General features: G+C 55.7%; 1 protein-coding gene across 1 annotated transcript in view; it reads left to right on the forward strand.

Moving 5' to 3' along the window:
- APC2 (APC regulator of WNT signaling pathway 2) overlaps positions 1-11,896 on the forward strand; it is a 28,335-nt gene extending 16,439 nt beyond the window's left edge. Inside the window, 2 exon segments of the mRNA XM_032626185.1 lie at positions 40-254; positions 6,089-11,896. Coding sequence (XP_032482076.1) covers positions 40-254; positions 6,089-10,991 — 5,118 coding nt within the window. The 3' untranslated portion in view covers positions 10,992-11,896.
- Positions 11,897-12,702: the final 806 nt, after the last annotated feature.

The raw sequence follows: 12,702 nt of genomic DNA on the forward strand, positions 1-12,702 counted from the left end.
CCCGCCGCTGACCCCCTCCTGCTCCTGCCCTGTGCCCAGGAGTCCACCCTGAAGAGCGTGCTCAGCGCCCTGTGGAACCTCTCAGCGCACAGCACGGAGAACAAGGCCGCCATCTGCCAGGTGGACGGCGCCCTGGGCTTCCTGGTCAGCACACTGACCTACAAGTGCCAAAGCAATTCGCTGGCCATCATCGAGAGTGGAGGCGGCATCCTGCGCAACGTGTCCAGCCTCATCGCCACCCGTGAGGACTACAGGTCAGCAGGGGGCACGGGGGAGGGTGCTGGGCAGGTGGAGCCCAGGAGCAGCTGGCGTGGGGATGGCGGCTCCCCCTTGGCGCTGAACCACGGGGAGCCTCACCCCGTCCACCTGCGAATGGGTCGGCACGATGCATCCCCGGTCGCTGACTGTTGTTTAGTATAAATACGTCCCCAATACTGCCTGGGATATACTCATACCACATTTTAAATTAACTTAGTAAAAATATACGTAGCATTCTAAGTCATATTAATAATGCTTGTTCTTTTTCAAACTGTTATGCGCTAAGTAGTAAACAAAGATTCTTCTTCATTAACATACATATTAACTTCTTACTAGGTAACGTTAACAGTAAGTAATACTTCTAACGTATGAAAATACGTAACCATTAAAAAGTATAAATACCTCCCGAATAACGCCTGGGATATACTTTTGCTAAAGATTTTACCAATTAAAATAAAACCTTATTTATTAATAATGCTAATAACAAACAATATTTAGATTTCAGTTTACTTTAAAAGTACTATCTTTAGTATAAATACATCCCAAACACTGCACGGGATATACTTGTACTAATTGTAAATTAACATTAACATATACATAATTTTCTAAATAATAATAATTACTTGTTCTTTACTAAAATGTTATTCACTAAGCAACATTAATAAATAAAACAATGCTTATTCTTCATTAGCATAACTATTTATTACCTATACTAGGTAACATTAATAATAAGTAATACTTCTAATGTATGAAAATACATAGCTATTAAAAAGTATAAGAATATCGCAAATATTGCGTGGGATATACTGAATTTTAAATTAAATTATTAAAAATAAAAATGCAGGGCTTCCCTGGTGGTGCAGTGATTGATTGAGAGTCTGCCTGCCGATGCAGGGGGATGCGGGTTCGTCCCCCGTTCCGGGAAGATCCCACCTGCCACGGAGTGGTTGGGCCCGTGAGCCATGGCCGCTGAGCCTGTGTGTTCGGAGTCTGTGCGCTGCAACGGGAGAGGCCACAACAGTGAGAGGCCGGCAAACTGAAAAAAAAAAAAAAAAAAAAAAAAAAGAAGCATTATTTTCTAAATAATAGTAAAAATGTGTTCTTTATTAAAATAAATAAAATTATTTGTAAATACTACTAATAAATAATGCTTCACATGTAGGAAAACACATAACGTTTAAAAAGCATATCCTAAATACTGCTTGTGCTAAAGACTTTATAAATTAAAATAAAACAATTTACTAATTATGCTAATAATTAAGAAACAATACTTAGATTTATGTTTTCTTTTAAATACACTATCTTTAGTATATTCCCGAATGTTGCATGGGAGATACTTGTGCTAAAGATCTTACCAAGTAAAATAAAACATTTATTTACTAGTAATGCCAATAATTAAGAAACAATACTTAGTATTTGTAAAAGCAAACAGAAATATGTCTTTAGTATATCCCAAGTATCACAAGATTTAGGTGCCCTAAAATGAGTTATACTATACACTACTATACATAGTAGGTAATCAACAGGACCTACTGTGTAGCACAGGGAACTCCAATCAATAGTCTGTAATAAAAAGAATCTGAAAAAGAACAGATATATGTACATGTATAACTGAATCACTTACCTGTACACCTGAAAGTAACACAACACTGTAAATCAGCTGTACTCCAATGTAAAATAAAAAGTAAAGAAATAAAATGAGATGGTTTAAATGAAATTTCATTTTAAATAATAAGTAATAGGGGCTTCCCTGGTGGCACAGTGGTTGAGAGTCCGCCTGCCGATGCAGGGGACACAGGTTCGTGTCCCGGTCCAGGAAGATCCCACATGCCGCTGAGCGGCTGAGCCCGTGATCCATGGCCACTGAACCTGTGTGTCTGGAGCCTGTGCTCCGCAATGGGAGAGGCCACAACAGTGAGAGGCCCGTGTACCACCCCACCACAAAAAAAAAAAAAAAAAAAGCATTATTTTCTAAATAATAGTAAAATGTTCTTTATTAAAATAAATAATTTGTTAATACTACTAATAAATAATGCTTCAGATGTATGAAAACACATATAACTTTGAAAAAGCATATCCTAAACACTGCATGGGGTATGCTTGTGCTAAAGAGTTTATCAATTAAATAAAACATTAATTTACTAATTATGCTAATAATTAACAAACAATATTGTGTCTTTTAAAAACACCATCTTTAGTATATTCCCAAATGTTGCATGGGAGATACCTGTGCTAAAGATCTTACCATGTAAAATAAAACATGTATTTACTAGTAATGCCAATAATTAGGAAAAATACTTAGTATTTTTAAAAGCAAACAGATATCTGTCTTTAGTATATCCCAAATATCACAAGATTTAGATGCCCTAAAATGAGTTATGCTATACACTACTATACATAAAATAGGAAATCAACAGGACCTACTCTGTAGCACAGGGAACTCCAATCAATAGTCTGTTATAACCTAAATGGGAAAAGAATCTGAAAAAGAAAGGATATATGTACATGTATAACTGAATCACTTAGCTGTACACCTGAAAGTAACACAACTCTGTAAATCAGCTGTACTCCAATGTGAAATAAATATTAAAGAAATAAAATGAGATGGTTTTAATGAAATTTCATTTTAAATAATAAGTAATAGGAGCTTCCCTGTTGGCGCAGTGGTTGAGAGTCCGCCTGACGATGCAGGGGAGACGGGTTTGTGTCCCGGTCCGGGAAGATTCCCACATGCCGCGGAGTGGCTGGGCCCGTGAGCCATGGCCGCTGAGCCTGCGCGTCTGGAGCCTGTGCTCCGCAACGGGAGAGGCCGCAACAGTGAGAGGCCCACGTACCACAAAAAACAAAAAAACCCGTTATTTTCTAAGTAATCGTAAAAATGTGTTCTTTGTTTAAATAAATAATTTGTTAATACTACTAATAAGTAATGCTTCAGGTATGAAAACACACATAACTTTGAAAAAGCATATCCTAAACACTGCATGGGATGTGCCCGTGCTAAAGACTTCATCAATTAAAATAAAACAGATTTACTAATTATGGTAATAATTAAAATACAATACTTAGATTTTTGTTTTCTTTTAAAAACACTATCTTTAGTACATTCCGGAATGTTGCATGGGAGATACTTGTGCTAAAGATCTTACCAAGTAAATAAAACATTTATTTACTAGTGATGCCAATAATTAAGAAACAATACTTAGCATTTTTAAAAGCAAACAGAAACCTGTCTTTAGTATATCCCAAATATCACAAGATTTAGATGCCCTAAAATGAGTTATACTATACACTACTATACATAAAATAGGAAATCAACAGGACCTACTGTGTAGCACAGGGAACTCCAATCAAGTCTGTAATATCCTAAATGGGAAAAGAATCTGAAAAGAACAGATATATGTACATGTATAACTGAATCACTCAGCTGTACACCTGAAAGTAACACAACACTGTAAATCAGCTGTACTCCAATGTAAAATAAAAAGTAAAGAAATAAAATGAGATGGTTTAAATGAAATTTCATTTTAAATAATAAGTAATAGGGGCTTCCCTGGTGGCGCACTGGTTGAGAGTCCGCCTGCCGATGCAGGGGACACGGGTTCGTGCCGCGGTCCGGGAAGATCCCACATGCCACGGAGCGGCTGGACCCGTGAGCCATGGCTGCTGAACTTGTGTGTCCGGAGCCTGTGCTCCGTAACAGGAGAGGGCACAACAGTGAGAGGCCCGGGTACTGCAAAAACAAAAACAAACAAAGAAAAAAGCATTATTTTCTAAATAATAGTAAAAATGTGTTCTTTATTAAAATAAATAATTTGTTAATACTACTAATAAATAATGCTTCAGATGTATGAAAACACATATAACTTTGAAAAAGCATATCCTAAACACTGCATGGGGTATGCTTGTGCTAAAGAGTTTATCAATTAAATAAAACATTAATTTACTAATTATGCTAATAATTAACAAACAATACTTAGATTTTTGCTTTCTTTTAAAAACACTATCTTTAGTATATTCCCGAATGTTGCATGGGAGATACTTGTGCTAAAGATCTTACCAAGTGAAATAAAACATTTATTTACTAGTAATGCCAATAATTAAGAAACAATACTTAGTATTTTTAAAAGCAAACAGATCTGTCTTTAGTATATTCCAAATATCACAAGATTTAGATGCCCTAAAAGTTATACTATACACTACTGTACATAAAATAGGAAATCAACAGGACCTACTGTGTAGCACAGGGAACTCCAATCAAGTCTGTAATATCCTAAATGGGAAAAGAATCTGAAAAGAACAGATACATGTACATGTATAACTGAATCACTCAGCTGTACACCTGAAAGTAACACAACACTGTAAATCAGCTGTACTCCAATGTAAAATAAAAAGTAAAGAAATAAAATGAGATGGTTTAAATGAAATTTCATTTTAAATAATAAGTAATAGGGGCTTCCCTGGTGGCGCACTGGTTGAGAGTCCGCCTGCCGATGCAGGGGACACGGGTTTGTGCCGCGGTCCGGGAAGATCCCACATGCCGCGGAGTGGCTGGGCCCATGAGCCATGGCCGCTGAACCTGTGTGTCCGGAGCCTGTGCTCCGCAACAGGAGAGGCCACAACAGTGAGAGGCCCGCGTACTGCAAAACAAAAAAAACAGAAACCCCGTTATTTTCTAAATAATAGTAAAAATGTGTTCTTTATGAAAATAAATAAAATTATTTGTTAATACTACTTATAAATAATGCGTCAGATGAATGAAAACACGTAACTTTGAAAAAGCATATCCTAAATACTGCATGGGATATGCTTGTGCTAAAGACTTTGTCAATTAAAACATTAATTTACTAATTATGCTAATAATTAACAAACAATACTTAGATTTTTGTTTTCTTTTAAAAACACCATCTTTAGTATATTCCCGAATGTTGCATGGGAGATACTTGTGCTAAAGATCTTACCATGTAAATTAAAACATTTATTTACTAGTAATGACAATAATTAAGAAACAATGCTTAGTATTTTTAAAAGCAAACAGAAGTCTGTCTTTAGTATATCCCAAATATCACAAGATTTAGGTGCCCTAAAACGAGTTATACTATACACTACTATACATAAAATAGGAAATCAACAGGACCTACTGTGTAGCACAGGGGACTCCAATCAATAGTCTGTAATTACCTAAATGGGAAAAAAATCTGAAAAAGAACGGATATATGTACATGTATAACTGAATCACTCAGCTGTACACCTGAAAGTAACACAACACTGTAAATCAGCTGTACTCCAATGTAAAATAAAAATTAAAGAAATAAAATGAGATGGTTTTAATGAAATTTCATTTTAAATAATAAGTAATAGGCGCTTCCCAGGTGTCGCACTGGTTGAGAGTCCGCCTGCCGATGCAGGGGACACAGGTTCGTGCCCCGGTCCGGCCGTGAGCCATGGCTGCTAAGCCTGCGTGTCCAGAGCCTGTGCTCCGCAACGGGAGAGGCCACAGCAATGAGAAGGCCGCGTAGCAGAAAAAAAAAAAAAAAAGAAAAAGTAAATAATAAGTATTGTTAACACATTAGTATTGTTTCATAAATAGTTTGTTGAGATTAATAAATGAAAGCTTTCACACAAGTACAGCGCATTCAATGTTTGGGATATGCTTTTACTAAAAATGTATCCCTTCCTTTGAAATGCAATGTTACCTGGGCACCTTCCGTTTTGACTTGCCCCACGTGGCCACGGTCCTGCCGGCGGGCGGGTGTCCGGTGGGCTGGGGTCCGGGCTGGGCGGGGGTCTGACGCACCCCTCCCGCCCCTCCTCACCCCTCCGGCCCCCGCAGGCAGGTGCTGCGGGACCACAACTGCCTGCAGACGTTGCTGCAGCACCTGACGTCGCACAGCCTGACCATCGTGAGCAACGCATGTGGCACGCTCTGGAACCTGTCGGCCCGCAGCGCCGGGGACCAGGAGCTGCTGTGGGACCTGGGTGCTGTGGGCATGCTGCGCAACCTGGTGCACTCCAAGCACAAGATGATCGCCATGGGCAGCGCCGCCGCCCTGCGCAACCTGCTGGCCCACCGGCCCGCCAAGTACCAGGCGGCGGCCACCGCCGTCTCCCCCAGCGCCTGTGCGCCCAGCCTGTACGTGCGCAAGCAGCGGGCGCTGGAGGCTGCGCTGGACGCGCGGCACCTGGCGCAGGCGCTCGACCACCTGGAGAAGCAGGGCCTGCCCGAGGCCGAGGCCGCCTCCAAGAAGCCGCTGCCGCCCCTGCGCCACCTGGACGGCCTAGCCCAGGACTACGCTTCCGACTCGGGCTGCTTCGATGATGACGACGCACCCTCCCTGGCCACAGCCACTGCCGCCACTGCCGAGCCCGCCAGCCCCGCCGTGCTGCCCCTCTTCCTGGGCAGCCCCTTCCTGCAGGGCCAGGCGCTGGCCCGCGCCCCGCCCGCCCGCCGGGGCGGCCTGGAGTCCGAGAAGGAGGCCGGCGGGGAGGCAGCTGTGGCAGCCAGGGCCAAGGCCAAGCTGGCACTGGCAGTGGCGCGCATCGACCGGCTCGTGGAGGACATCTCGGCCCTGCACACCTCGTCTGACGACAGCTTCAGCCTCAGCTCTGGGGATCCCGGGCAGGAGGCCCCACGGGAGGGCCGCGCGCACTCCTGCTCCCCTTGCCGGGGGCCCGAGGCGGGGCGGCGAGAGGCCGGCAGCCGGGCTCACCCGCTGTTGCGGCTCAAGGCGGCCCATGCCAGCCTCTCCAACGACAGTCTTAACAGCGGCAGCACCAGCGACGGGCACTGTCCCCGCGAGCACTCGCAGCCCTGCTCGCTGGCCGCGCTGGCTGAGCATTGCGAGGGACCCCTGTGTGGCCAGGCGCGGCCCAGCTGGCTTGACCTCAACCTGCCCAGCGGCCAGGTTGAGCCCAAGGCCCGGGACACCACGGCCACAGATGCCCGCGTGTGCACCATCAAGCTGTCACCCACCTACCAGCATGTGCCGCTGCTTGAGGGCACCGCCAGAGCGGGCACGGGGTCCCTGGCCCCCAGGGCCCGGAAACAGGCCTGGCTGCCCGCAGAGGACCTGAGCAAGGTGCCCGAGAAGCTGGAGGTGGAGAAGGCGCCCCTCTGCCTATCCCGCTGCAGCTCCCTGTCCTCACTGTCCTCGGCCGGCCGCCCAGGGCCCAGTGAGGCCGGGGACCTGGACGACAGCGACTCGTCCCTGGAGGGGCTGGAGGAGGCCGGCCCCAGCGAGACCGGGCTGGACGGGGCCTGGCAGGGGCCGGGCGCCGCCTCCCTGCCCATGGCCATCCCGGTGCCTCAGCGGGGCCGGGGCCTGGGGGTGGAGGACGCCACGCCATCCAGCTCGTCTGAGAACTGCGTACAGGAGACGCCGCTGGTGCTGAGCCGCTGCAGCTCGGTCAGCTCGCTGGGCAGCTTCGAGAGCCCATCCATCGCCAGCTCCGTCGCCAGCGATCCGTGCAGCGGGCTGGGCAGCGGCACAGTCAGCCCCAGCGAGCTGCCCGACAGCCCCGGGCAGACCATGCCACCGAGCCGCAGCAAGACGCCCCCGCCGGCTCCCGTGCCGCCGGGCGAGCGTGAGGTCACCCAGTTTAGCCTGCAGTGGGAGAGCTACGTGAAGCGCTTCCTGGACATCGCCGACTGCCGGGAGCGCTGCCGGCTGCCGTCTGAGCTGGACGCGGGCAGCGTGCGCTTCACCGTGGAGAAGCCCGACGAGAACTTCTCGTGTGCTTCCAGCCTGAGCGCGCTGGCCCTGCATGAGCTCTATGTGCAGAAGGACGTGGAGCTGCGGCTGCTGCCCCCGGCCTGCCCTGAGCGCAGCAGTGCGGGAGGCGTGGGCCCCGGGCACCGCCGGCGGGACGAGGCCAGCGGCCGCCTCGAAGGGCCAACATCCACCGACCGGGACCTGGAGCTACTGCGCGAGTGCCTGGGTGGGGCCGTGCCCGCCCGGCTCCGCAAAGTGGCCTCGGCGCTGGTGCCTGGCCACCGCACCCTGCCCGTGCCCGTCTACATGCTGGTGCCCGCCCCGGCACGGGAGGATGAGTCCTGCACCGACTCGGCCGAGGGCACGCCGGTCACCTTCTCCAGCGCCACCTCCCTCAGCGAGGAGACACTGCAGGGACCCCCCGGGGATGGCGGGCCTGCGCAGGGGCAGAAGGCTGCGGGCCGTGCTGCCCCCACCAGGCAGCCCACTGGGCACCGGCACAGGGCGGGGGGCACGGGCCGGAGCACAGAGCAGCCCCGGGGGGCTGGCAGGAGCCGCGCAGGGCTGGAGCTGCCCCTCTGCCGGCCCCCTAGCGCCTGCAGGGACAGGGACAGCTCCCGCCCAGGCCAGGCACGTGGGGACGGGGCCCTGCAGTCTCTGTGCCTCACGACGCCCACCGAGGAGGCCGTGTACTGCTTCTACGGCAACGACTCAGACGAAGAGCCGTCCGCGGCAGCAGCGGTGGCACCCCCACGGCGGGCATCTGCGATCCCCCGCGCGGTAAAGAGGGAGTACCCGGCTGGTGGCAGGAAGGAGGTGCAGGCCGTGCCCAAGGTCGCGCCGCCCAAGGCTGCTGCGCCCAAGGTCGCGCCGCTCGCCCGGGCTCAGCCCAGCCTCATCGCTGATGAGACGCCACCATGCTACTCCCTGAGCTCCTCCGCCAGCTCCCTGAGCGAGCCTGAGCCCTTTGAGCACGTGGCCAGCCGGCCCCGAGCCCGTGAGCCAGGGGTCACCAAGGACCCAGGCCCCGGGGGCAGGCGGGACAGCGCCCCCCGCCCGCGGGCCGAGGCAGAGCTGCTCCGGCGCTGCACTGGCTCAGCCGTGCCCAGGCGCCGGCCCCAGGTGTCTGGCCCAGGGTGCCGCCAGTCCAGAGCGGTGCAGCAGGAGAAGAGGCCAGCAGAGGGACCCCGGGAGCACAGTGAGGAGGCAGCGGGCTCGGACCATGCCTCAGACCTGGACAGCGTCGAGTGGCGCGCCATCCAGGAGGGGGCCAACTCCATCGTCACGTGGCTACACCAGGCAGCGGCGGCAGCCACCCACGAGGCCTCCTCTGAGTCCGACTCCGTTCTGTCCTTTGCCTCAGGGCGGTCGGTGGGCTCCACCCTGCAGCTTCCCCTGCACAGGAAGGGTCGAAGGCCAAGGGCAGAGGGTCAGGCGGGCAGTGCCATGCGGCCAGAGAAACGGGACAGGGCTCTGGCCCAGCGCAGCAGCGGCCTGGAGAAGCCACGTGGCACTCAGAAGGCCGCGTCCGGGGTGCCAGCCGTGCTCCGGGGACGTACGGTGATCTACATGCCCAGCCCAGCCACCCGGGCCCAGTCCAAAGGTGCCCCTGGGCCCCGCAATGTGCCGAGAAAGACGGGAGTCCCAAATCCAGTGCAGCCAGCAGCCCCCGCCAAAATCCCTGGCCCCGGGCAGCAGCGGTCTCGAAGCCTGCACCGACCCGGCAAGATCTCGGAGCTGGCGGCGCTGAGCCCCCCTCAGAGGAGTGCCACGCCGCCTGCCCGCCTCGCCAAGACCCCCTCGTCGAGCTCCTCCCAGACCTCCCCGGCCTCACAGCCTCTGCCGAGGCGGTCACCCCCGGCCACCCAGGCCGCAGGAACCCTGCCCGGCCCCGGGGCCTCCCCCGCAACCAAGACTCCCGCCCGGGCCCTGCTGGCCAAGCAGCACAAGACACAGAAGTCGCCCGTGCGGATCCCCTTCATGCAGAGACCCACCAGGCGGGGGCCGCCACCCCTGGCCAAGGCAGCCCCGGAACCAGGTCCAAGGGCCCGAGGGGGCCGCCCAGGGCTCGTGCGTGTGGCCTCCGCCCGCTCCAGCGGCAGCGTGGCCTCCGCCCGCTCCAGCGGCAGCGAGGCCTCCGACCGCTCCGGTTTCCGGAGGCAGCTGACCTTCATCAAGGAGTCGCCGGGCCTGCTGCGCCGCCGACGCACCGAACTGTCCGCCGCCGAGGCCGCCACCCCGGCTGCCCAGGCAGGCCTGCCCCGCCGCGGCCGGCCCGCGCTACCCGCCGTCTTCCTATGCTCCTCGCGCTGTGATGAGCTGCGGGCGGCCCCCCGGCAGGCTCCCGCCCCCCAGCGGCCCCCCACGGCCCGGCCCGGCCTGGGCGAGCGGCCGCCCCGGCGCACCAGCTCTGAGAGCCCGTCTCGCCTGCCCGTCCGCACGCCAGCCGCCCGGCCCGATACGGTCAAGCGCTACGCCTCCCTGCCTCACATCAGTGTGGCCCGCGGGCCCGACGCCCCCGTGCCTGTGGCAGACAACGCGCCCCGCAGCAGCACCGGGGAGGCCGCGCCGGGCACCACGTGGCGTCGCATCCGGGACGAGGACGTTCCGCACATCCTGCGGAGCACGCTGCCCCCCCGCGCCCTGCCCCTGCTGGGCTCCTCACCGGAGGACGGCCCCACAGGCCCTCCGCAGCGCAAGACCAGCGACGCCGTGGTCCAGACCGAGGACTTCGCGGCTACCAAGACCAACTCGAGCACGTCCCCGAGCCTGGAGAGCTGGGTGACCCCACAGGCCACGACTGGCGGCGCCCCCTCCCTCCTCCTCGGCAGCGACGTGGACGGGCCGGGTCCCGCCAAGGCGCCCGCCCCCGGCCCCTTCGTCCCCGCCAGCCGACACGGTTCCCCCAGCCGCTCCGCCCGCGTCCCCCCCTTCAACTACGTGCCCAGCCCCATGGTGGTAGCCACCACTGACTCTGCCGTGGAGAAAGCCCCCGCCCCCGCCCCTACCGGCCTCCTGGGATAGGGGCCGGGGCTGGCCTTCCAGAACGTCCTCTCCCGGCCCAGGGCCGTCTGGCTGCCCCAAGGGTGGTCCCAGCACCCGCCTGCCCACCCGGGCCCCCGCCCTCTGAGCCTAAGCCCTGCCTGTACGGGCCCCACCCTCACTGCGTAGGCGCTTGCTTCCGTGCCCAGGGGGCTCTGCAAGGAAAGTGAGCTGCAGGGTGGACCTTGCGTCCCCGCCAGGGGGCGCCTACGAGGGCGCCGTGCCAGCCTAGACCCCACGCGGAGACCACCCTCCTGGCAGGGGCTGTCCTCAGCAGTGCCCTCCTGGGCTCCTGACCCCACCGGGCCCAGCATCAGCACCACACCCCCTCCCCTCCCCTCCGGGGAGCCGCAGGGAGGTGACAGTGCCCGCCCGCCGACGTGGGGGACCGGAGCCTGCCAGCTGGGGGCATTGGCAGGCAACCGTGGCAGAGCAGGAAGCCTGTAATTACGGGCAAGGCTGAGTAATTTGTTCACGAGGGTTTAGCCGGTTGGCCTGCCTGTTCAGCCTCAGCGCGGGGCACGGGGGAGGGGCGTGGTTGAGCCCCACAGAAAGGCAGCCCCACCCGAGACGGCGAGTGTAGGGAGCCTGGAGCACCCCGGGACTGGCCGGGGGTGGTCTGGACGCAGCACCCCCGCAATCCTCGTAAGGAACATGGAGAGGCAGGCGTGCAGCGAGGGCTCTGGCCGAGGCGGGCGGGGCACCGAGGGGAGGCCGGGGCCCGGCTGACCGCCCAGCCGCCGGGCCTGGACTGCATTCTGAGGATGTCCCGGGAGGCGCCCAACCGGCCCCCGGCCTTGCCCTTTTCGATCTCAACCTCCTTTGCGACGCGGGAAGCCCTGGATCTGTGGGCTCCGTGCGGGCACGGCCTCCTCCCTGAGGTCCAGCACAGCTGTGGGACTCGGAGCGGGGGCCCTGGAGCCCACAGGTGCTGGAGGGAGCTGGTCCCAGAGGAGGCAGAGGGGGGAGCCCTGGCATACCTGCACGAAGAGCCGCCCACCGCCTCCCTGCAGAACCCAGCTCTGGGCGGGGCTGCTCTCAGTCGCCCCGCGGATCTAAAGTCACAGTCGCCCTGCAGAGCTGCTCCTGGGGCCGGGGACCCTGTGCCGGCATCCATCCCTTCTCTGGGAGGAGGGGGAGCAGGGCTGAGTCAAGAGGAGGTGCTGGAGGGGCCCCATCTCCACCCCGGACACCACCGACTGTCCCTCCCCTCCCTTGGACACCGTGCCGCTGCTGAGACACACAGACTGCAACCTCTCCCTCACACCCGACACACCATCCTGCAGGACAGGCGCCAGGACTCTGCCTGAGGGCCTGAATGCAGCACGCGAGAAGGGCTGCACCACGTGCCCCTCCTGTGGAGGGCCAGCCGGCAGCAGCGAAGGAGGCTGGGGGCTGAGCAGGGTGCCAGGGACCCGGCCCCCAGGAGGATCACGATCAGATGCGTCTCAGATACCAGCCGCCCCCAGTCCCCGTCAGTAGCCAGAAGGGCGGGACTGGGGGGTCTTCCGAGCGCCTTCTCAGATATGGGGGCTGAAGGATGCTGCCCACCACCACCATGGGCCAGCCTCCCCTGGAAAAGGGGGACCCACCCCAGCTCGCCTAGCCGTGAGGGCCGGGGTGGGAGCCCCCCGCACTGGGAGACCCGGGCGGCGCTCTGGCCGCTGTGTGCCTGTCTCCCCACGTGGGCCGT

Source organism: Phocoena sinus, chromosome 3 (genome assembly GCF_008692025.1).
Source record: "Phocoena sinus isolate mPhoSin1 chromosome 3, mPhoSin1.pri, whole genome shotgun sequence".
Lineage (NCBI taxonomy): Eukaryota > Metazoa > Chordata > Mammalia > Artiodactyla > Phocoenidae > Phocoena > Phocoena sinus.